The sequence below is a fragment of the Macaca thibetana genome, chromosome 12, assembly GCF_024542745.1.
Source record: "Macaca thibetana thibetana isolate TM-01 chromosome 12, ASM2454274v1, whole genome shotgun sequence".
NCBI lineage: Eukaryota > Metazoa > Chordata > Mammalia > Primates > Cercopithecidae > Macaca > Macaca thibetana.
The window spans coordinates 62,289,709-62,316,075 of NC_065589.1; the positions used below are offsets into that span (position 1 = coordinate 62,289,709).

Below are 26,367 nucleotides of genomic sequence, written 5' to 3' on the forward strand. Positions count from 1 at the left end.
AATCAGCATTAACTCCCTCTAGAGTGTTGCTGTTATTTTACTAAATTCATGTACAGAAGACCTACTTGTTTTTCTGAGAAAATCATGGAGCACAGGAATAGTCTTATTTTCAAAACAATACCCAAAGAGGAGAACACAGAATTTTCAAGGGATACACTTGTTTAAAAGTCAGGAAGAACTAGAAATCAGTTCCAGTGGTAGAGCAAACCTCAACATTATCTATACAAATAGAATAATTCAAAATCTGTGCTAGGATTTTCAAAAGTCTCAAAATCATATTTGTGAACTTTTAATGAGTAATAAGAGAAAGCAAATCAAATTGTATATACTCATTTACATCAACTGAATTCAAACATTTAAGAATCTTCTAGAGTAAAAGTCTGTGCTGTTTCAGGTGGTACACAGAGATGAGCCCAGTGACCTCCATATTCAAAGACCCTTCATTGTGTAAGAGCTGATGGATATTGTCCTTCACCAAATATCTCTTCATTATAAATGGAAAAATGCTCATCCACTGAATAAGCACTCTCTCTCACCCTCTATGTCAACAGGTAAACATTTCAAAGCCTTTTGGAAAGGCAAAAAGTAACCGTGATGGAGTAGAATTAAGATATGCTGCTGAGTTGCTTCTGAGGTTCATTTAGAATGTCATTCAGGAATTTTACTGACAGACAAACCAAAACAAACAAAAAAACAAACCCCCCCAAAACCAAGAAATTAGAGTTAACAGGTCTATCAGTACATAAAAGTTGTTGGAAATAAAAGGAAAAATAGTTTCTTTGTAAATCAGCAACACAAAAGAGCAAAGCAGAAGAGAGAAATACAAGAAGAGGAGGACTCTTTAAAGACCTAACTGAAAATCCTATATTGATAAATATATGAGAAAATATTTTGCAGCAAAAAATGCTGCATGTTTCTAGGTTTCAAGATATTTCCAAAATATTAATTCTTACCACGTTTGAGATCAATGGGCATAATATTTGCCATTGGTGAAGAAATGTGCCAATTGCCTAGGGCTATGCAGCTTTTCACTCTGTGAACCAGGACTAAAATAGGATTCCTGGCTCTCTGGATTTCTGATATCCAATTTAGCAGACTTCAGCCTTCCACTAGATACTCTGCAAGTTAAGCAGCTCTCATATCAGTTTATGCCAACTGCTTAAATACCCTGTCAGCTCTTCAAGTGTTGTAAGTGTCTAGTGCCTAGGGACCTAATATGTCCTCAAGGGCTAGTACCTATTATTATTTGAAGTTAGATGTTAGTAACAGCTTTAGAAGCTATTATTTCTATAAATATTTCATATTAAAGCACTAATGCTAATGTCTTATTGAAAGAAGTCTTAATTACATATAGGCTGTGGAGCCTCAAATTTATCTTTAGATAGGAAACTGAATTCCCCATCTTGATAAAATGAATCAATATTTATACAATATCAACACAGTTTGTTAAAATCATAAAAGAAAAAAACCAAACAGCTGGAAGGGGGTAGGCAGGTGTGCATATTTGTGCTTATGTTAGAGTAGAATTTGTTCTATGTCATGCCACATAACCAGTTCACTTTCCATGAAATCAACTGATTGTTTGGCATTGGATATGCACAGCATATAGAAGAGTGCCTCATGTTTCAATTTTTTGGTTTTAAGTAAAAAAAAAACACCTCTTGCTTAGAAACATGTTTCTTGTTGACATGACTGAAAAATCTGGAGGTTAATAGAAGATTGAAAATCAAACACAAGAAAAGTAATGTAAGGAATGTAGAGGAATGGGAGGAAGAAAGAGAAAAAGTGAGAAAGAGGAAGTGGTAAGAGAATGTGTGTTATAATAAAAATACTATTCACTCCATGACTGGTGTGAAACTACTCTTTCTAGGCACTGTTTTGGGTACTGAACAAAATATCATAGGCAGACATTCTAGTGAGTGGAGAAAGAAAATAGACATAGATTATCAGGAGGGATTTATCCTATGGCTATATTGGCATTTTAAATAGGATTGGCTTAAAGTTTTAAACAACTAGATTAAAATTAAACTTCTGAGGACAGCTCAAAATAGGAATTGTTTACCCATGTATATCAACACTATGGTGAATAGTTCAAAATAAAAAGAATTTCTACTAGGTGTTATTTCAAGCATTATGCCCTTATGTCCCCCGAAACAATTTATAATAAAACTGCTACTGCTCCTTGAACGCACCTCAGGATGGCCCGTACTTTGGAACCACTAGCAAAGAAGATCTTTAAAGGAATTTTGGTAGCCGAACTTGTAGGCCTTTTTGGAGCATATTTTTTGTTTAGCAAGATGCACACAAGCCAAGATTTCAGGCAAACAATGAGCAAGAAATATCCCTTCATCTTGGAAGTTTATTACAAATCCACTGAGAAGTCTGGAATGTATGGAATCAGAGAGCTGGATCAAAAAACGTGGTTGAACAGCAAAAATTAGATCCAGTCATCACGTTCAGCCTCCCATCTAAGCTGTTTGAGACCTTTGGGAGAAGAAAAGATGAGTGTACTACCACACTGTAGACTCCTGGCGGTCCCACAGAACATGCTGCTGAGTCACAGGAACTTCTAGCCTGCCTTGGCCTGCCGTTTCCCACCCACTATACAAACCCACTGCTTGTTTGTTGCTTTTCTTCTCATATTTATTGTCAAAGATTAATGTTTCATAAAGAAATGACTAAGGAAGGAAAAGAAACAAATGCTCTAAAGATCTTCTTTCCCCAAGCAGTTTTACTGGTGAAATAAAAACCAGTAACAATCAATATCAGAAATAATTAAAATGTCTATAAACATGTAAAGTTACTTAGCAAACTCATGCTATATAAAAATGGCTCACTTCCCCCCCCCCCAAAAAAAAAGAAAAAAAAAAAACTGCTACTAACTTTATAGGGAGATATTTCTTTGTATAATCTTTATATTTGTATTTCTTTGTGTAATCTTTGAAGTAGTAACAGTGGCCTTTCCTTCTCACCCTCAAATCCTCATTTTCAAAGCCAGTTGCTTTGTGTCTTCATAGCACAGTTAAAGAGGGTTCGTCTTGGATAGAGTCAGACTCCAGAATTAGTTTGATAGCTTTTTATTGACTCCATAGAGCTCTGGAGCTCTATGCTAATTGATTAAAAAGTGAACAGGTAAAAGTAATGAAATGACACCATAAAGGGGACCATACTAGGGGAAGATAATGTACAACTCCGCAGACCATTAAATTACCTCTCTTGGTTTGTTCCAATAACATACATAGTCTTAATGCCATATGTTCTGTATTACTAACATGTATCTGAGACTCATCCAGGGTCACTTTCTTTTTTAAATATCCAACTTTGCTTCATACAGTCTTCAAGCAAAATACTGTGAATAGCAGAGTCTTCAGCATGATCACATCCTTTTATATGTAAACAAAAGCTTCTTTCAAATTTACACAGCATTTTGAATCTCTAACATTTGGATTGGAAGACGAAAGTGTTGCACATTCATTCATTTATTCGACCATATGTTCAGTCATGCAACAACATATATCGAAACTTTATAATATCAAGGCACTAGGTTAAGATATATGGAATGAGAGACAAAAGACCCATTCTTTCTAAACACAGAAGGAAGACAATTTTGAAAGTTTGCTGACAATTTTAACATAGTGTAACTAAGTGCTTTTATAGACGTATTCATAGAGTGAAGAAGTGGCGGTATCTAACTTACCCTTGGTATGGAATATTGGGAAATAATTCATAGAGGAGAAGCCACTCATCTTAAGTCTTGATGAATATGTCATACATAAACAGCAAGGAGGTGGAAAGAGGGAAGAACCTTCTAAACAGCCTTCCTATTTCCCAAAGAAATTAAAAATATATGGCAGGAACCTCGGCCCTGAGCCCCAAGTCAATCATATAAGCATTTCTGAGTCATAAAATTCCATCCTTCTGCTACCATGTATAGAATTACTTGTTAATGGTTGTAATTATGTGATATCAAAAGCACAGAAGTGGTAATTGGGGTACAGTCAGTGTAGGGGGTAAAAATTATTTTCCCAGAGGAGAGTTGGGTTATGAGTTTCCAGATGGGGAGCCATACTAGCATTTTGTTCACACTGTACCAGCCTTTTGATATATGCCCAATGTGTAGCTTGGTGAGGAGGTCTTAGTGTTTACAAGGTGCTCTAACTAGTATCCTGTGTAGGTTAAGACCAGGTAACAAGTTGGATGTGTCAGACCAGCTCTCAGTTCCACAAAACCATCTGAAGCACCAGAGTCCACTATTACCTTTGGAATGGTATGTTGGAAGTCTTGGGCATTGGCATGAGTGCAAGGTGGAAGGGATAGCCACCCTGCTGAGAGGTCAAGTGACTCTTTGAGGTGGTTTCTGTGTCTCTACATTCTGAGAATCCATGGACAAAGGGGATTTCCATGGTATATACCCAACTCTTGGAGGGCAGAAGGTGGTCCCAGGGTATATTATCCAGTGCACAAAATCCCTAAGAAACTCACTGAATTTGTCAGCACCTTTGCAGCTCATTACCAGAGCATTTTTGAATTCCTTGTGAGCTACATACAGAACCAGCAGTGCTGTCTCAAGCTCGTTGTTTTCTCAACTCCTGGTGCCACTGTTGTGCTATTTCCCTGAACCCTATTTTAAGTGGCCACTGGCAGAATTTCCCTTGTAATGCAAGGAAATATGCCAATAGCCAAGCCCTCTCCCCACCACCCAAGGAAAGGAGTGATTATTTTTCTGGATTCCCATACAGTATGTATAGATGATTCCATCTAAAGAGAAGTGGAAATCTAGTGCACCTGCTTCTGTGTCTTACCTTGCAGCACCCCTTCTATTTTCTTTTAAATAACCAGAAGAAAGCTTTCTACTTCTGGATGGGCCTTCGCTTAGATGAAACTCAATGACCAAGTCCTCCAGGTTCACCTCTTGTTATATGGAATGAAGAACTATGAAATTCACAAATCTTTCTAATTTCATAAAGTAGCTCTTTCCAAGACTGTTGTCTTGCTACATTTGATGGTAACTTTGTTCTGTGAGTACTTCTTGCTACCCTCCCTGGGGAAAAGCAGGTTGAGGGTGACAAGAGAACATTATATACAAGGGGAAAAATAGGTTAATGTTTGCAAAATACTATCCCTGTACCACTGCGAAAGAAAGCGACCCAAATAATTCAAGGGTATGATACTTCAACAGGTAAATGAAAAGAAGCCTAAATATGCAGGTTTGTGAATAGAGTCCCTGTATCTGCAAGCTTAACTGGTCAGTCTTTGATAGGCTTTTAAGCAAAGACATTTCAATGATGTGGGGAAAAAAACCAAGTGCCACAAAGCTTTGAGAATCAATTATCCATATGTTAAAAAAAAAGCAGGGGGTTCACTTCAAGGTGTGTCTAAGCAATTACCTTGTTAATGCAGATGTGAAAGTTAGGCAAGAGAGGGTATGGATGGGAAGAGGGTGTGTAAGTACAGAGAAAGCGCTCTTCTAGCCTTAACAAAGACAAGAACAGCTCAGTAAATCATGTGCTTTCTGATAGAAAATGGTGAGTCTTTTACATATAAATAAAGGAATTATCTAAAACAGTAAATAACTGCATGTGTTGGAACACACTAAAATATCTGAGTAATTTTTAGTACTGCGTGATCTGAAGTTTCTTTCAAATACTTAATAGTTTCTTCCTATGTCTCAAACAGGGACTATTTGAGTTTAATTAAGAGTTAAGCCTGGGCGCAGCGGCTCACGCCTGTAATCCCAGCGTTTGGAAGGCCTAGGCGGGCGGATCACCTGAGGTCGGGAGTTTGAGTCCAGCCTGACCAACATAGAGAAACCCCGTCTCTACGAAAAATACAAAATTAGCCGGGCATGGCGGCACACACCTGTAATCGCAGCTACTCAGGAGGCTGAGGCAGAAGAATCACTTGAATCCGGGAGGCAGAGGTTGCAGCGAGCCGAGATCGCACCATCGCACTCCAGGCTGGGCAACAAGAGCGAAACTCTGCCACAAAAAAAAAAAAAAAAAAAAAAAAAAAAAAAAAGTCAAAGAGTCAAATGCACACTATTCTAGGTCAGGTATATGTTAGAACACCAGACAGTTCTGCAAAATGGAGTATAAAAAAGCAAAGAAAATACTCCTATTCTCAAAATTAATGAATTTTTGCTGTAAGAGTGAAGCCTTTTGAAATCAAAGATACTGAGTTCATTATAATGCCTCATGGCTTGAGGGGCTCAGAATATACATTGATAGGGTATTCACAATGATCTTACTTCATGTTATAAAGTAGCAAATAAAAATAAAAATAAATATTTTGAAGTATGGAAGCTATTTTTGGCCTAATTTTTGCTCTAACAGTATAAAAGAGACATAGGCAAAGTAAAAGAGAACTTCTTACAAATATTACTACTGATATTACTGTGTTTATTCTATAAAATTTTCACATAAATTTATTCATAATAAATCTGTAGAAGTCTTATTGCTACCTTCAGATTTCTTCAAACCGAGTTTGTCCCTCAATCCTCCCTCCTTCTTTTTTTTTTTTTTTTTTTTTTTTTTTTTTTGAGACGGAGTCTCACGCTGTTGCCCAGGCTGGAGTGCAGTGGCGCGATCTCGGCTCACTGCAAGCTCCGCCTCCCGGGTTCCCGCCATTCTCCTGCCTCAGCCTCCTGAGTAGCTGGGACTACAGGCGCCCGCCACCGCGCCCGGCTAATTTTTTGTATTTTTAGTAGAGACGGGGTTTCACTGTGGTCTCGATCTCCTGACCTTGTGATCCGCCCGCCTCGGCCTCCCAAAGTGCTGGGATTACAGGCTTGAGCCACCGCGCCCGGCCCCTCCTTCTTTAAGCATGGATTATTATTTGTTTTTGAAGGGGAGGAAGCTCCACTTATTTTTTTGCTCCTACTTCTGATCAAGGTACTTTTACTTCACCCTTCTTTTTAAAAATAATTTCAGCTGGTATTTTAGATTCAGGGGGCATTTGTGCAGGTTGGTTTCTTAGCCAGGGGTCAGATATCCAGGGAGGTCTCCAGGCTATGCCCAGAGAAACAAGGGGTAAGCAGGTCGGGGTCAACCAGTTACTGTACTTAAGTGGGCAGAAGGGAAATTAGAAGACTGTGGGTGCGTGGAACCAATCACAGGTAATATCTCAACACATTATTCTGCCATGCTATGATATGTACAGTGTTTATAGGGATGACAGAGATGAGAAAAGGCTTAAATAAAATATACCTCATAAAACATTGAAGAGACAGTAAAATAATACCATAGACATAGATAATGCTTACAAATATTTCTTGCTCCTCTCCCTTTTTGCTCTGCCATTCCTCGTGTCTCTCCTGTAGGTTGTGTAATTGGGGTTGACATGATTTGTCATTTGCACCATGACACGCATTATACAGAATGCCAAATTAGATCCATGCACATTCCAAGAAAAATGAGGAAAGAAACACCTTCAAAAACACTGTGATACATGCTTTATGCTGTGTGTGTGTGTGTGTGTGTGTGTGTGTGTGTGTGTGTAAAGTCATTTGGATCTGCCCATACTTTGGGCTGTTAGCTTATTTTTGGTGCCACATGAGTCAGTTAAGATGAGAATGGTAATTTGTTTGAGTGGATGTGGTAATGCATTGCTTTGGAAGCAAGGTGCCTGTGTACTCGGGCATACCATGACAACAGGATAGCATGGAAAGGTATGGACTGCAGAAGGGGTATGTTCGGATTAATGAAGTGAGATGAAAGCTTTCTTAGATTTCCGTTCCAAGTACTATATGGGATGGGGGAAGAAAGGAGAGAGGGGAGGAGAGAGAGGAGGAAAAGGAACAGAGGAGAGAGAAAGAGAATAAATACGAAGAAAGTTCTAATGGTTAGGACTTAGTGTGATGAGAATTGAGGCTGGAGATCAACATCAACCTCTGTGCCCATGGATGGAGCATGAGGGGAAGCTCCAGCATTGACCATGGAAACAGCTGAGCTCCCTGCCAGCAGCCAGAGTCAACAGTGTAATGTGGTATAAGAGATCCAGGAAGGCTGAGGCCAAGCAGAAGAGACAGAGGCCTGTAAAAGACACGGAAAATCCTGGCACCCTCAAAACTGAGAAAGAAGATAATGGATCCAAATCAAAAAATCTCAGCAAAATCTCCAAGCCAAAGAGGCAACCCACCTCATCACAAAATTTAAAAGGAGGTAATAGAGTAAAGATTCCTGTAATTTAGAAAGGAAAACAATTCTTTAAAAAGGAAAAAAAAATCTTTAGCTTTGGAAGGCAGAGAAACAGATTTGTTTCTGATATTTTAAAATCTTCTTTTTCTCTCTCCCTGTGCATATTTTCCTCTGTCAGCATCTGGCTTCATATCAACCAGCTGCTCACATGTAACTTTTGGGTTGTAAATCTTTTTCCTGTGGACTCTGCAGCATGCAACATGGATACTACTCTGGTGCTAGGAGGGATCACCAGAAACAAGCCAAATAACACCCTACTGTGTTAGTCACAGTATTGCCCTAGTTACTTGAAGATGCCCTTCTCCAGGCTTTCTGAGTGGTTTTCTGAATATTCACAAGTATCTGCCCACAGTTACTGGGAAGCAGGTGGAAAACCCACATTTTGGAACTGGTATTTCTTGATCTTCAGATTTTATTTCCCTGTTTTATTTCCTATTTTATTCCCAGTGAACAATCCCTGTTTTTATTTCCCAGTGAACAATCACAATGATAACCTACCAGTTTCAGCCTGAACATGATGGATGAAGCCAACTATCCCTTGCTTTGCACATGTCGAGGATTTAAACTCCAAGCAGCTCATGGAGTTCTGGATCCTTCCAAAATCCTTTTTCCGGTTGTCTCTACAGCTCCTGTTTCCAGTCTTGGCATCCTGCCCCTTTCTTCTTCTTGGATTTTTATCCTATAATTTTCCTTTTTTTGTATCTCAGTATGGAATATATGATCATATTACTATATTCTTGGGCTTTCTGCTCAGATCTTTGTACTGCACATTCTTGATTCTAGAATTTCCAATAACTTTGGATTAAAGATGTTTTCATTTCTGGTCAAGCCAGGCAGAACCTGCAGTTTTGCCAGAGAAAAAGGATTAAGAAATATTTCAACCAAAGTAGTACAAATTTCCATAAACACATGTACTTTTGAATACAAGTACCTGAAAGGCTAATGAAAAATATAGGTTAAGTAAAATACATTTTGTCCAAAAATAAAGATGGCATTTTCTTTTCCTAATAAACTGCTTCTTCTAATGCCTTGCTAATATTAAATATGTGGTTTTATTTTCTCCAGCAACAGAGTTACCTTACAATAAATGCAAGTAGCTGTCATGTCCTTTTTGAGAGCAGTGAATCTAGACATCTTGAAATTTTTGGGGGACTTTCCCTAAGAAAGCAAATTACCTTAGATCCATTGAAAATACCTTATTTCAGGTTGATGGGAGGCCTCACAGATTTATTGAAGGTCACTTTAAGAAAGATGGAAGGGGAGTATGAAGCCTAAGTGTTTAGAGGATTTAAAAGAGGGAAAACAGAAGTAGAGAGATGTTGGTCAAATGGTACAAAGTTTCAGTTAGATGGAGGAATCAGCTCTGGGAATATGTTGTACAGCATGGTCACTATAGTTAATAATAATGTAAGATATACTCAAAAATTGCTAAGGAAAGTAGATCTTAAATGTTCTTACCATACAAAAATAATGAGTATGAGAGGTGATGGATATGTTATTTAGATTGATTTAATCATTCATAATGTATACATACACCAACACATTACATTTTATAGTATAAATATATGCAACTTTAAAATTTGTCAGTTAAACCTTAATACAGCTGAAAAAAAATTGTCCCAGGTTGATTTTTAAAAAGAAAAGAAGGATGCTGGTTTTAAAGTCCCTAAGACAGGGACTACAAAATACCCTACAATATAATGCTCCTGAAGCCAGCTGGTATTCACGAGAGAGACTGTGTATAGAAATGAAAAGAAATGCAAGCTAAAGTTTGCAAATCTTTAGCATGATTGTAATGGGTGTAAGGAGATGAGTTTGTTCCTGATGGGAGAGGCCTGTGCAGGTATTTGCACCATCAAGATATCACTACAGCAGTCCACCAGCAGGGCTATGTTTTGTGACAAGACCGTGCAGCACTTAGCAGCAATGATAAATGGATCAGACTCCCTTTTGTAGTGCCACTTGGGCATGGAAACAGGATTGACCCTGCACCATTCTGACTATAATAGCCTTCAAAGTATTTCTTTCTCAACTTTTTAAGAAAAATATTTCAAACACCCAGAGAAGAATAACATAATAAATGCCTCTATACCCACTAGCCAGATTTATCGAATTCTAATATTTGCAACATGTCAATGTAATATTATTTAAATAAGTCATTACTGATGTATTTCAAGCTCCATTTGTAGCCACTCCAATCGCATCCTTTTCTCTTTTTCCTGTTTGTCATTCCTACTCATGTTTTCATTTTTACTGTAAATGCATGTCTTTATAAATAATACATCATGTAATTTTTTATTTTTGAAATATGGTTATTTTGCTGGAAACACTAAATTGATCGATGTGTGTATTATTCCTCAAACAACTTTTTGTTCTTACCTTTGTTTTTGAGGTTTATTCATGTCCATATATGTATACATCCTATAATTTTTAAACATTTCATTTATAGTAAAGAGTCTGACTTCATTTTTGATGTTTCACTGCTAACAATTTTCAAGCCCCACCACTCTTTCTTACCCTTCTGTCCCACATCTTGGCAAGCTGATATAAAAGCCAGGTGCTCACTTCTTTGGCACAAAAATCTCAACCTTAGTGTGTACATAGGAACACTCACTCCCCACGTGGGTTAAAGGTTATCTCATGGCGTTAGGAGTTTACCACCATAGAAACTCCAATTTTCATTCCCTAGACTCTTAAGCCACAGTTTACCCAGCTTGGGAAACTTCCTTGCTTTCCCCAGTAAATCTCATTATGTGAATAATAAACCTTCTATAACCTCTTAGTGTGTGTGGCAACATGGGTCCAGAAATTTGATCCAAAGTTTGGGTGGAGAAGTCCATCCTACTTCTGCAAGATGACTACATTATCATACAAGTATATCACTTTTTAAAAATCTATTTTCTATTTGATGGACACTTTTTAAAATTTTTAATTGTTGTAGATACATAGTAAGTGTATATATTTATGGGGTACATGACGTATTTTGACATAGGCAGGCAATGTGTAATAATAACATCATGTAAAATGAGGTATACATCCCCTCAAGCATTTATTCTTTGTGTTACAAACAATTCAGTTATACTATATTAGTTATTTTTAAATATATAATTAAAGTATTATTGATTATAGTCACCCTGTTGCACTGTCAAATACTAGGTCTTATTTATTCATAAACATTAACCATCCTCACTTCCCCTTACTCCCTCCACTACCCTCTGCAGCCTCTGGTAACCAACCATCTACTCTCTCTATACATAAATTCAATCGTTTTAATTTTTAGTCTAAAAATTCGTGTAAGTGAGAACATGTGATGTTTGTCCTTCCATGCCTGGATTATTTCACTTAACATAATGACCAGTAGTTCCATTCATGTTTTTGCAAATGACAGAATGTCATTCCTTTTTATGACTAAATAGTACCCCACTGTGTGTATATATACCACATTTTCTTCATTCATTCATCTGTCAGCACTTAAGTTGCTTGAAAATATTGGCTATTGTGAACAGTGCTGCAGCAAACATGGTGGGAGTGTGCATATCTTTTTGATACATCGATTTCCTTTATTTTGGGTATATACCCAGCAGTGGGATTGCTGGATCATATGGTAGCTCTATTTTTAGTTTTTTGAGAAACCTCCAAACTTTTTCAGAGTGGATGTACTATTTTATATTCTCACCAACAGTGCACAAGGGCATCCTTTCCTCCATATGCTCGTCAGCATTTGCTGTTGCTTGACTTCTGGGTGAAAGCCATTTTGACTGAGGTGAGATGATATCCCATTTTAGTTTTGGTTTACATTTCTTTGATGATCAATGATGTTAAGCATGTGTTACTATGCCTGTTTGCCATTTGTATGTCTTCTTTTGAGAAATGTCTATTCAGGTCTTTTGTCCATTTTTTAATCAGATTATAAGATTTTTTCCTGTAGAATTGTTTGAGCTCCTATATTCTGGTTATTCATCACTTGCCAGATGAATAGTTTGCAGATAGTTTCTCCCATTCTATGGGTTGTCTCTTCACTTTATTGATCGTTTCCTTTGCAATGTAGATTTTTAACTTGATAAGATCTCATTTGTCTGTTTCTGCGTGGGTTGCCTGTGCTTTTGAGGTATTACTCATGAAGTTTTTGCCCAGCCCAATATACTGGAGAATTTCTCCAATATTTTCTTTTAGTAATTTCATAGTTTGAGGTCTTAGACTTAAGTCTTTATTCCATTTTTATTTGATATTTGTATATGGTGAGAAACAGTGGTCTAATTTCATTCTTCTGTATATGGATGTCCAGTTTTCCCAGCACTCTTTATTGAAGAGACAATTTTCCCCCCAGTGTATGGTCTCAGTATCTTTGTTGAAAATGAGTTTTAGGTGTATGGAGTTGTTTCTGGGTTCTTTATATTCCACTGGTCTATGTCTCTGTTTTTATGCCAGTAACATGCTGTTTTGGTTATGTTAGCTCTATAGTATAATTTGAAGTCAGGTATCATGATTCCTCCAGTTTTGTTCTTTTTGTTCAGGATAGCTTTGGCTACCTATTGTGAGTTTGTGAGTTTTTTTGTGGTTCCATGTAAATTTTATAATTATCTTTTCAATTTCTCTGAAGAATGTTGTTTTGATAGGGATTACATTGAATCTGTAGATTGCTTTGGTTAGTATGGAGAGTTTAATAATATTGATTCTTCCAGTCCATGAACATGGAATACCTTTTCATATTTTTGATGTCCTCTTTGATTACTTTTATCAGTGCTTTATAGTTTTCATTATAGAGACCTTTTATTTCTTTGGTTAATTCCTAGGTAATTAATATATATGAGGCTACTGTAAATAAAATTCCTTCTTTTTTTCATTGTTGGCATATAAAAATGCCACTAATTTTTGCATGTTGTTTTTGTATTGTGCAACTTTACTAAATTTATCAGTTCTAATAGTTTTTTGTGTAGTCTAGATTTTTCCAAATATAAGATCATATCATCTGCAAACAAAGATAATTTTACTTCTTCCTTTCCAATTTGGATGCCCTTTATATATTTCTATTGTCTGATTTCTCTAGCTAGGACTTCCAGTACTATACTGAATAACAGTGGTAAAACTGTGCATCCTTTTGTATTCCAGATCTTAGAGGAAAGGGTTTCAGTTTTTCCACATTCAGTAAACTAGCTGTGGGTCTCTCACATATGGCTCTTATGATGTTGGGGTATATTCCTTTTATGCCCAGTTTTTTGAGGGTTTTCTTAATTATAAAAGGTTGTTGAATTTACTCAAATGTTTTTCAGCATCAGTTGAAATGACCACATGGTTTTTGTACTTTATTCTGCTGATATGATACATCACGTTGATTAATTTGTAGATATTGAACCATACTTGCGTACCTGGGATAAATGCCACTTGGTGGTGATGAATGATCTTTTAATGTATTGTTGAATTTGGTTTGCTGGTATTTTGTTGAGAATTTTTTGCATCACCAATGTTCATGATTGATATTGGCCCATAGGTTTCTTTTTTTCTACGCGTTTTCATCTGACTTTTCTATCAGAATAATACTGGCCCAATACAATGAATTTGGAAGTATTTCCTCCTCCTCTATTTTTTGGGACAGTTTGAGTAGAATTTGTATTTTGTAGAACTCAGCAGTGAAGTCATTGGGTCCCAGGCTTTTCTTTACCAGGAGACATTTTATTACAGCTTCTATCTTGTTACTTGCTATCGGTCGGTTCAGGTTTTAGATTTCTTTCTGATTGAATCTTAGTAGGTTGTGTCTGGGAATTTATCCATTTCTTCTAGATTTTTCATTTTATTGAAATATTGTTTCTGATAGTAGTCACTAATGACTCTTTGAATGTCTGTGGTTTTATTTATAATGTCTTCTTTTTCATCTCCGATTTTATTTATTTGGATCTTCTCTCTTTTTTCTTAGTGTACCTAAAGATTTGTTGCTTCTGTTTAACTTTTCAAAGAAGCAACTTTTTGTTTCATTGATGTTTTTTGTTGTATTACTTGTTTCATTTACTTCTGCTCTGACTTTTATTATCTATTTTCTTCTATTAATTTGGGGCTTAGTTTGCTTTTGCTTTTCTAGTTTTTTGAGATGCATCATTAGGTTATTTATTTCAAGTTTGTCTTCTTTTCTAATGTAGGCACTCATAGCTATAAATTCTCTCAGTACTGCTTTCATTGTATCCCATAGGTTTTGATATGTTGTGTTTTCATTATCATCTGTTTTAAAACAATTTTTAATTTCCTTTTTAATTTCTTTATTAATCCACTGGTAATTCAGGAGCATATTGTTTAATTTCCATGTGTTTCTATAGTTTCCAAAATTCCTCGTTATTTGTTTCTAGTTTTATTCTATTGTGGTCAGAAAAGATGCTTGATATTATTATTTGAAGGTTTTAAGACTTGTTTTGTTACCTAATATACAGTCTATCCTTGAGAATGATCCATGTGCTGAGGTAAAGAATGTATATTTGCAACTTTTGGATGAAATATTCTGCAAATATCTATTAGGTCCATTGGGTCTATAGTGCAGATTAAGTCCAATGTTTCTTCGTTGGTTTTGTGTCTGGAAGATCTGCCCTACGTCGAAAGTAGGGTGTTGAAGTCTCCAGCCATTATTGTATTGAGGCCTATTTCTCTCTTCAGTTCTAATAATATTTGCTTTATACATGTGGGTACTGCAGTGTTGTGTGCATATATATTTACAATTTTTCTATCCTTTTGCTGAATTGACTCCTTTATCATTATATAATGACCTTCTTTGTCTCTTTTTATAGTCCTTGTTTTGAAATCTATTTTGTCTAATGTAAGTATAACTACACTGCTTTTTTTTTTCCATTTCCTTTGGCATGAAATATATTTTTCCACCCCTTTATATTCAGTCTATATGCATCTTCATAGTTTCTTGTAGGCAAGAAATCTTCTTTTTTTAAAAAAATCATTTAACCACTCTATGTCTTTCTGTTGGACAGCATAGTTCATTACATTCAGTGTAATTATTGATAACTAAGGACTTGCTCTTGCGATTTTGTTATGTGTTTCCTGGTTTTGTAGTCTTTTCTATTATTGATAACTAAGGACTTGCTCTTGCCATTTTGTTACTTGTTTCCTGGTTGTTTTGTAGTCTTCTCTTTCTTTTTTCTTTCTTGTTTTTAGTGAAGTTGATTTTCTCTTGTGATATGCTTAAATTCCTTGCTTCTTTTTTTGTGTGTATTTGTTTTATGTTTTTTTACTTGAGGTTAACATGAGGCTTTCAAATACTATCTCATAACTCATTATTTTCAAGTGATGACAGCTTAATATGGATTGGATAAAAAATAAACACACAAGTCCAGGTGCTGTGGCCCACGCCTGTAATCCCAGCACTTTGGGAGGCCGAGGTGGGTGGATCATGAGGTCAGGAGATCGAGACTATCCTGGCTAACACGGTGAAACCCCATCTCTACTAAAAATACAAAAAATTAGCTGGGCATGGTGGCGGGCACATGTAGTCCCAGCTACTCGGGAGGTTGAAGCAGGAGAATGGTGTGAACCCAGGAGGCGGAGCTTGCAGTGAGCCCAGATGGCGCCACTGCACTCCAGCCTGGGAGACAGAGCGAGACTCTGTCTCAAATAAATAAATAAATAAAATAAAATAAAATAAAATTAAATTAAAAAAAATCACACACACACTAAGAAAACTAATCTAGACTATACACTTTTACTTTGTCCTCTAATTTTTTTAACTTTCTATTGTTTGTCTTTATGTCTTATTGTACTGTGTCTTAAAAAGTAGTTGTAGTTATTATTTTTAATGGGTTCATTATTTCGTCTTTCTACTTAAGAGTAGTTTACACACCACAATTACAGTGTCATAATGTTCTGTGTGTCTACTATTACCAGTGAGTTTTATACTTTCAAATGATTTCTTATTGCTCATTAACATTTTTTTCTTTCAGATTGAAGAACTCTCTTCTTGAAGTTCATGAAATCTCTTAGCTTTTGTTTGTCTGGGAAAGTCTTTATTTCTCCTTCATGCCAGAGTGTATTTTTGCCAGATACACTATTCTAGGCTAAAACTGTTTTTCCTTCAGTACTTTAAATATGTCATGCTACTCTCTCCTGGCCTGTAAAGTTTTTACTGAAAAGTCTGGGCCAGACATGTTGGAGCTCCATTGTATGTTATTTGTTTTTCTCTTGTGGCTTTTAAGATCCTTCCTTTATCTTTGGCATTGGGAGTTTGATTATTAAATTGCCTTGAGGTAGTCTTCTTTGGGTTAAATCTGCTTGGCGTTCTATAACCTTCTTGTACTTGATGTTGATGTCTTTCTGTAGGTTTGGAAAGTCCACTGTTATTAGCTCTTCAAATAAATTTTCTGCCCCTATCTCTTTCTCTGTCTCCCCTTTAAGGCCAATAACTCTTAGATTTGCCCCTTTGAGGCTATTCTCTAGGTCTTCTTGGCATGCTTCATATTTTAAAATTCTTTTTCCTTTTGTCTTCTCTGTGAATTTTCAAGTAGCTTGTCTTCAAGCTCACTTATTCTTTTTCCTACTTAATCAATTCTGCTATTAAGAAGTTCTGTTGCATTCTTTAGTATGTCAATTGAATTTTCAACTCTAAAGTTTCTAATTCTTTTTATTTATTTCAATCTCTTTGTTAAATTTATCTGATAGAATTCTGAATTCCTTCTCTGTGATATGTTGAATTTCTTTGTTTCCTCAAAACAGCTATTTTGAATTATCCTTCTGAAAGATCACATGTCTCTGTTTCTTCAGAATTGGTCCCTGGTGTCTTCTTTAGCCATTTGGTGAGGTCATGATGCTCATCTAATGAACCAAATAAGACACCAGGGACCATCCACTTCCTGAATGGTCTTGATGCTTGTGGATATTTGTTGATGTCTGGGCATTGAAGAGTATTTATTGTAGTTTTGCAGTCTGGGCTTGTTTTTGCCTCTCTTTCTTGGGAAGACTTTCCAGATATTCAAAGAACCTATGCTCCAAGCCCAATAATACTGTGGTTCTTGCAGACTCATAGAGGTGCCACCTTGGTGGTCTTGGATATCATCCAGAAGAATTCTCTAGATTACCAGGCAAAGACTCTTGTTCTATTCGTTACTTTCTCCCTAACTAATGGATTCTGTCTGTTTGTGCTGAGCTGCTTGGAGCTGAGAGTTGGGAGTTGGTGACATAAGAACCCCTGTGGCCACCATCACGAGGACTCTCCTGGGTCAGACCTGAAGCCAGCACAGTTCTAGGTCTCACCCAAGGCCCTCTGTAACCACTACCTGGCTATTGCCTATGTTAACTCAAGGCCCTAGGGCTCTATAATCAGCAGGTAAAGAAGTGAGGTTTGTGTCCTTCCCTTCAGGGCAGTGTGATCCCCCAGTCCACAGATGGGTCCAGAGGTGCTGTCTGGAAGCCAGGGATTGGAGTCAAAAACCTTAGAAATCTACCTGGTATTCTATTCTACTGTGGCTAAGGTGGCCCTCCAATCACAAGATGAAGTTCTTCCTACTCTTCCTTTTCCTTTCCACAGGCAGAGCCTCTCTCAGTGGCCACCACCACCACCAAGAGCCCATTGGGAGCTCTGCCAGGCACCACTGATGTTCACTTAAGGCCCAGGGGCTTTTCAGTCAGCTTATGGTGACTAGGTCTAGGACTCACCCTTCATGGTAGTGGGTCCCCATCTGGCCCAGAGCAGGTCCAAAATGCTGTCCAAGAGCCTAGGCCTGAACTTGGGGACCCCAAGAGCCCACTTGGTGCTCTACCCCTCTGTGGCTGAGCTGGTACCTAAGATGCAAAACGAAGTTCACTTTACCCTTCCCTCTGCTTTTTCTGAAGTAGATGGAGTCTTTTACTGTAGCCACCACAGGTGGGAATATGCTGGAGTCTCATCTGAAGCCAGCACATCTCAGAATTTCACCCAAGGTCTATGGCTTACTACCTGAGTATTACTGTTGGTTATTCAGGACCTAAGTGTTTTTCAGTCAGCGAGTGATGAATCCTACCAGGACTGGGACCTTTCCTTCAAGGCAGCTGGTCCCCTTCCAGCCCAGGGTGTGTCTAGAAATATCCAGGAGACTAGGGCCTGGAATGGGGTACTCATGACTCTGCTCAGTGCCCTATCATATTATAGGTGAGCTGGTATCCAAGATGCGAGAGAAAGTCCTCTTTACTCTTTGCTGTCCTCTCCTCAAGGAGAAGGAAGGAGTCACTTTTGTTGCTTTGAGCTGCACTGCCTGGGATTGGGAAAGGGTTGGTGCAAACACTGCCTTAGTTCTCTCAGCTGGAGTCTCACTCGGTCATGTGTTACCCTAGTACGTGGGCTCTAAGATCAGCCTAGCACTAAGACTTGCCTAAGAAATGTAGCCCTTGTGTCCTAGACTGCCATTCAGATTTACCCAGGACCTAAAACCACTTTAGCCTGCAGTAGCAAGGCTTGCTGAAACTCAAAGTTCTGACCACTGGGATAGATGATTCCTCTCTGGCTAGGGCTGGTCCAAATTGTTCCCTCTGTGGGTAGGCACAAGCTGAACCTTGTTCCCTCTGTGGGTAGACACCAGCTGAACCCAGCATGGATTTGCTCTTCGCTGTGACAGGGCAGCACAGAGTTCAATACCAAGTCTCAGTCACTGTGCTATTTCTCCAAGCCCACAGATTCTCTCTCTGTGCCTTGTGGCCACTGCTAGGGAACAGGGGAGTGGTGGTGTCAGTGTTTCAAGACTGTCTTTTCTACCCTCCTCAGTGCCTCTTTCAGCAATATAAAGTTAAAGACCAGATACTGTGAGTGTGTACTTGATTTTTGGTTCTTATGATGATGCTTTTATGTGTGTAGTTGCTAAAATTTCATGTTCCTGCAGGGGCAGGGACAGTTAGTGGAGGCTTCTGTTCAGCCATCTTGCTCCCAACTGACAATTTTTTTTACAAAGCTTACTTGTATATGCAGAAATGAAACAATCAATATTTTGTATATGTCACCTTATTATATCATGCTAAATTCTCTCCAGAATTTATTCCTAGAAGCGGCATCACATCTTCAACTTTAGTAGATGCTAACTTTCCTAGATAGTGTCAATTACTCTCCAAAGTGGTTGTGCCAATTTAAACTCCCCCCAGCAGTTGTGAGAATTCCTGTTGCTTCAGATGTTTGTCATACTTTTAAACTTTTTGTTAGATCTAATGGGTATAAAAGATAATTTATTGTGACTTTAACTTGTATTTCCCTGATTACTTTTAATGTTGAACATTTTTCCATTAGTTGCTTCAGGATTCTCCCACTATATAGTGCCTATTTATAGCCTTTGTTCATTTTTCTGTTGACTTTGTTTGGATCCCGATTTGAACTAAAAATTGCAAAAATGTTTTATGAAACAATCCAGAAAATTTGAGATCTGACTTTATATTTAAATATATTTAATTTGTTTAGGTGTGATAATGATATTGAGTGTTACATTTTTAATAATATTCCTTAGTTTTTAAGCACACATACTGAAATATATAGATGAAATGATGTGATTATTAGTTTATGGGTAGAAGGTAGTATGAGGTATACATGGAACATAATCAGGAATTAATTGTTAATTATTGGAGATGGTAGTGGTTCATGGGGGTTATTATATCATTTTCTCTATTTTTAAAAATCATCTATAATTTTTCATAATAAAAATCAATATAAGATTGGACAATAAAAAGAGAAAGAACACAAATAAATAAAATTAGGAATAATAAAGGGGACATATGGACAGATACATGAAAAATTAAAAGTGAATATTACTACTGTTCCTGTAATTCAATACATTTGAAAGTTTAGATGAAAACAGTAATCTTATCCAAACATACATGTTTCTAAAATTGATTTAGGAAGAAATAAGGAACTGTATAAAATAATCATTAAAGAATGAATAAGAAATCAAGACTTCCTGTCTTCTAGCAAGAAACCTAACCCAGGTAGAGGCTTCATACACTAGTTTTACCAAACATTCAAGTCATAAATCTTCAACGTACATAAACTATTTCAGTGAATAAACAGAGGAAAAATTCTCAGATTCATTTACAAGCTTTGTATAATCTTAATACCAAACCTAGACTAAGACAGTTCAAGTAAAGAAAATTTTAAGCCAATTTTATTTCCATGTCAAATCCAATATATAAAAGAATACATATCACAAGTGAATAGGGCTTATCTAGGGGATTACAAGAAGTTTTACCTCTGAAAAGTCTATTAATGTAATATACTCATTTACAAATTGAAGGAGAAATTATTCATATAATTTTTTCAATTAATTTAAGAAAGCATTTAATAAAAGTTCTCTTCAAGATTTAAAATATTAGCTAAGTATAGAAAGGAGTTCCTTCACCTAAGAAGGTTATCAAAAATCTATAAAAAGTATATTCCTCAAAAGCATTCTCACTAAAATGAAACAAGAACATCCACTACCTTTGAGTCTATTGCATTTCAATAGACTTGTGGTCTTGGTCACATCAATACAAGTGAGCTCAGTAACTTTTCTGATACAACCACAATCTGCAAAAATCAAGTGTTCCTCTATATCAGTAAATCAATAATAACAAATTATATAATGTAATAGAACAAAGATCATATTCACCATAGGAGAAAACATCACTCCAAATATCTCTGGTTACACATGCAGGCACATATACACTAAACACACAAAATGTAATATAAATGGAAGTTATTGTAAATAACACATTTATTTATTCACTTATACTGATCAAGATATCACAGAGACCTTTACATGTTAGCAACTTTAAATACAATCACCTATCTTAATGATCACATAGCACTACCTTTTAAAACTATCGAACATTCAAAGTTCTGTTAGTTGATATTTAGGTTATTTCTAGTTTTAGCAACATTATACACAGCAGTGTGTTGAACATTTTTATGTAACAATCTTTGGGGGTTTGTGAGAAATTTCCTTAGTGTAAATATCTGAACTCATCATGAACCACTTCACTAGCTGAGAACACAATTATGGACTTTAAATTCTTCAAATTAATCACTCTAAGCCCTGTCACTTTACTAGAGACAAATCTATTATCACTATTTTGAGAACTTTCCCTTCATTTTTTAAATGTCTAAAAACCAGAGATTTGCTTAGTGTTGCTTTATAAATGCTAGACTGAGAGATAATTGGAAAAATCTGATATAGCTACTGGTACCTTTGTAGCATTAGCTGCTTCCGGACATTTAAGACTGGCCCTGCCTATCTCTTGCTAACTCCTCTTTCCCCTTGCTCCCAGTCCCTGGTCTTTTTTTAATTCTTTGAGCAAACAGTGAGCTTTCCTGCCACAGAGAATATGCTGTTTCCTCTGAGTCATTCCTATTCACCTCCCTCCCCACTCCTGTCACATCTTTGCATGGTTAACTCCTTAGTTATTCTTCACACTTTAGCCTTAAGTACAGCTTTCTAAGGGAGGATTTCACACTCATTCCCTGGCTTTCTTACCCTTATATACAAACAACAAGGGCCCCTGTCCTGGCCTCATATTTGAGAGGACGCTTTGTATCAAACACATATACACATTAAAGAACCAAGCCCCTCTGTTATTTGTGGTCTTATCCTGCACTCAACATTAGTACAGCACCACCTATAATCATAAATATCAGGTCTAATTAACCAACACCAATTAGTACCCAGGAAATGATCCTTCCAAAATCTTGCCCTATGTTCCTGAAATAAAAGTGTTCAATTCATATTGCGAAAGTTTGTGGGTTGTGCTGCTCTTTACATTGAAGGTAGAAAAAGCTAGGAAATGTGGAAAGAATTTGATCCATGGAAGTTCTTAGGTAAGAAAAAAGTCAAATTAATTCACTTGTCAAATTCTTCCTCTCAGATTCTGTGAATGCAATAGATTCTTACATAGCACACAGCATCTATTTTTGTTTGTTTCTTATGGCATTCCAATTTATAGTTTAGAAGTACTCATGAATTGGCACTGTATTTGCAAAAGTTGCAAATGGTGGCTGTGGAAGATTTTGCAATGTCAAACCATTCATATTATTCTTATTTTGCATATATGGAGATCTAGATACACAAGAAGTATAGATTTTTTTATGTTGGTAACTAGGAGACTACTGAATATTAAAATAGATTTTAATGTTTATAAATTATGCAATATAATTTAAAATAAAAATGATTCAGTTTTATTTAAATATTTTTGTTTAAATATTTGACATTTAATCATTTAATAATATAATTTAATAATATTTACCCTTTAATTTTAATGGTAATTTGAATATTTCAGAAGAAAAATACTCTGAAGAACATATAAGAAAAATAATTTTAACTTTTCAGTGTTTAACGTTTTATGTTATTTTACTTTGTTGTAATGCAAATACATTAAATTAGCTCATAATTGTCAATAGAACAAAAATTATGTAAAAAACTTGTTGCAACAACACAACCAGTGAATTTGGTTTAAGGAAGATAAGAAAATGAATGTTATAGAATGAATATGTAATAATTTATAATTTATATATTCTGTTATCTTATTAGTCATCCAAACATTTTAGACCTATCAATGGAACATCTAGATATACGCAATAACAAATTCAATCATCTTGATATTTTGCCCACTTTTAGTCATAATCAAACAAGAACTTTACATATGATTTTTAATTTTGTCATCATAAAGGCATATTTGTCAGGGTATGAGAACATAAATATGCTATTTAATAGTTTGATTTAATAAAGATTGAGATGTATGGTAATTGGGCCTGTGTTTTGTACTTTTGTCCTGACTCTTGCAAAGGTTAGGAGTGGGCCTAACCCTGTGGAGGTCAGGTTCTTTGTAAAAAGAAATCATGGATTTGTTCCTTCAGCGTATTCATTCTGTTTTAAATTATTCATCTGTTAGTGTGATTTTGACTGAATTCCCTACTAGGTTTTAAGCTCCATGATAACTGAGAATGTTTCTGTTGCTGTATCACTTCTCCAGAACCTAACTGGCTGACATAGGCACTCACTAGATATTTAGCGAGTAAATAACTGATGAATGTTTGCCTACTCTTGTGGTGAGGTATTTCCTAACCAAGATATCTGCTGGTGCCACAGTAATGTTCCATGCTTGTGCTCCAAGATCACAGCTCTTTTATTTTATATGCACATGGTTGAGTGTCCTTCTCATAGCAAGATTACAAGGCTAAGGTAACTGGAGTGGGAAGGGAATCTAGCTTCAGTAATATGTAGTGTTAGAACCATTTCTACTCCCGGAACTCTCAGATCTGGTGTTAAGCCCAAGTCACCAACCTAAAATCTCTCTCTTAGAAGCAGAACTTATTAGGAGCTATTTGATCTACCCTAGCAAGTTTCCTGATTTTAATAATCACAGTAGATTTGTATTAGGCATTAATAATGTTCAATTTTCCTCTATTTCTGGGTACTTGGGGAATTAAACTCTCCATTTCCTTGATGATAAGTACAACCATGTGACTATGTGGCTAGTTGCGGTTAATGAAATGTGAGCAAAAGTGAAATATAGCTCTTTCGGGCTTCTGTTGTTGAGAAGATTGTAGAAGCTTGTGGTGGCATGGCTGCATCTTAAGCTGGTAGAGCAAAGGTAAATATATTTTATTTATTTATTTATTTATTTATTTAGAGATGGAGTTTTGCTCTTGTTGCTCAGGCTGGAGTGGCGCGATCTCAGCTCATGCCAATCTCCACCTCCCAGGTTCAAGCACTTCTCCTGCCTCAGCCTCCCGAGTAGCTGGAATTACAGGCACCCACCACCAAATATTAAACTACAGCTCATTATTAGCTTTCAAAATAGTGAAATACTTCTTATACTTCAGAGTATGAAATAACTTGCACCATGAATGTTTAAAATATATGTTACTTGGGCATGGGTTCATTTCTAAATTTGGAATGTCATGGGGCAAGCCCAAAATGTGAATTGGAAAAAAGACTGATTAGCTCTTAAAATGTAGGTGGAGTAGAAGTCTATAAAATTTTTCTAACACTTAACACACACGTGTATACATACACAAATTTTTCAGTTATAATACCTAGGATGACATACGTACAATGTTTTTAAAATTAGTAAGTAGTTATATCAGTTTGCTAGGGCTGCTGTAACTAAGTACCACAGACAGGGTGGCTAAAACAACAAAAATGTATTGTGTTACAGTTCTGAAGGCTAGAAGTCCGAAATTGAGATGTTGGTTCCTTCTGAGGGAAAAATCTATTCCAGTCCTCTCTCATTGGGTTGTACATGGCCATCTTCTCCGTATATATTTTCACATCATCTTCCCTGAATGTATATTTCTGTGTCCAAATTTTCCCTTTTTATGAGAATAATATTGAATTAGGGACCACTCTAATGAACTCATTTTAACTTGATTGCCTCTGAAAAGATTCTATGTCCAAATAAGTCTACACTCTGAGGCCCTGATGTTAGGACTTCAACATATATATTTTTGGGGGATGTAATCAAACCAGCAACAGTAGTTCTTTGTATGCATTAATTAAATCAATAATTTATTGAGAATCTACTACACTGCAGGTACCAAGTTAGGTGCTGGGGATCCAGTGGTGAAAATATACAAATGCAGGGTTTGACATCATGCTGCATGTGCTCTAGTGGGAGAGACAAATATTAACTGGCAAATGTCATAAACAAATTAAAATTTTCACAGAAGTACTGTGATGGAGAGAAGAGATAAAAGTAGAAAAATTTTACATAATCAGAACATTCAGGAGAGGTTTCCTTAAGAAAATAGATTAAATAGAGATCTGGGGGACACCCATGAGGGAATATTTTCCAGGTTAAATAAACAGTGTGTATAAATGCTTTGTGATGGTTTGGAATATAGTGAGTACAGAAAACTGAATATAAGCCACTATGTGTGGAAGAGAATGAGGTTGAGGATGGTGTGAGATAATGCTGGAGATGAGGAGTGGCTGAGAAACCCACATAAATCCTTGCATTTCACTTTATCTTAATAAATGATCTTAGACATAATTATTCTTTTTCAAAAGACTGCTCTGGCTTCATATAGAAACAAGCATAAGGGAGGATGAAGAAGACTGAGGAAAGATTATGATATTAACCCAGGAGCGTGTCATTCTGGCCAGGGCTAGATTGAGTGCAGTAGAGATTGACAAAAAGAGATATTTGGTAAATAAAATTGAAAGGACTTCATGTTAGATTTGGAAAGGAAGATAAGACACAATAATATAGTATAAATATATGGTGTTCCCATTCTCTGAGCTAGGAAACACTGATTTGGGAGAAAATAACATGAATTACATTTTTGGTTTGTTGAATATGAGGTAATTTTGAAAACTTAAGAGAAAATGTCAAGTAGACAATTGGTTTAAGATTTCAGAGAGGTGGCTATCATGAACGTAAGAAGAGAAGATAGTCTAAGACAGAAATTTGAGGAACTTCAAATTTTTATGGTCTGCTTAAATAGAATAAACCAGAGGAGAAATGGCAAATAGAACAGAAGGAAAACCAGCTGATTGTTGCTTCAAGGAAACAAACAAAAGAAAATGCTTCAAGTAGAAGTGAATGGTCAAGAGCATTCATGCTGCTGAGTCTTATTTAAGAATATAAGCTCCACAACGGATCTTTACTTTGTTCTCTGATATGTCCCAAGTATATGTTCCTCAAGCACAGTGAGTGCTCAGTAAATAATTGTTAAATGTTGTGACGGTTAATTTTATGTGTCAACTTGACAGGGCTAAGGGATGTCCAGATAGCTTGTCAGATATTATTTCTGGGAGCATCTATAAAGGTGTTTCTGGCCAAGATTAGCATTTGAATCAGTAGACTGAGTAAAGAAGATTCATCCTCACCTCACGTTGGTGAGAATTAGCCAACCCATTGAGGGTCAGGAATAGAACAAACAGGCTGAGGAAAGGCAAATTCTCCCCTCTCTTAAGCTTGTACATCCATCTTCTGCTGCTCTTGGTGGAGCTCGTGATTCTCAGGACTTCCAACTCTAGGACTTACACAACATTCTGTCTCCACTCCCCCAACAACCCTGAACCTGGTTCTCAGTCCTTCAGCCTCAAACTGGGAATTACACCATCAGATTCCCTGGTTCTCATGGAATCACATCACTGGCTTTCCTGGTTATCCAACTTGCAGACAGCATATCATGGGACCTTCCCAGTCTCCATAATTCTATGAGCCAATTTCCATAATAAATCTCTATCTATCTATCTATCTA

At 36.5% G+C, this 26,367-nt stretch overlaps 2 protein-coding genes across 2 annotated transcripts in view; one reads left to right on the plus strand and one right to left on the minus strand.

Moving 5' to 3' along the window:
• The window catches only part of UBE2E3 (ubiquitin conjugating enzyme E2 E3), a 1,128,997-nt gene that overhangs the window by 393,690 nt on the left and 708,940 nt on the right, over positions 1-26,367 (minus strand). The gene's annotated exons all lie outside the window — the stretch shown is intronic.
• Positions 2,185-2,837, plus strand: LOC126932090 (protein CEBPZOS). The gene has a single exon (XM_050750609.1). It carries the CDS (start codon positions 2,199-2,201, stop codon positions 2,439-2,441), a length of 243 nt encoding a protein of 80 aa, XP_050606566.1. The 5' UTR covers positions 2,185-2,198; the 3' UTR covers positions 2,442-2,837.

Bases quoted from the DNA above. Each gene is read 5' to 3' on its own strand.
- LOC126932090 (XM_050750609.1), top strand. From the start codon at position 2,199: ATGGCCCGTACTTTGGAACCACTAGCAAAGAAGATCTTTAAAGGAATT.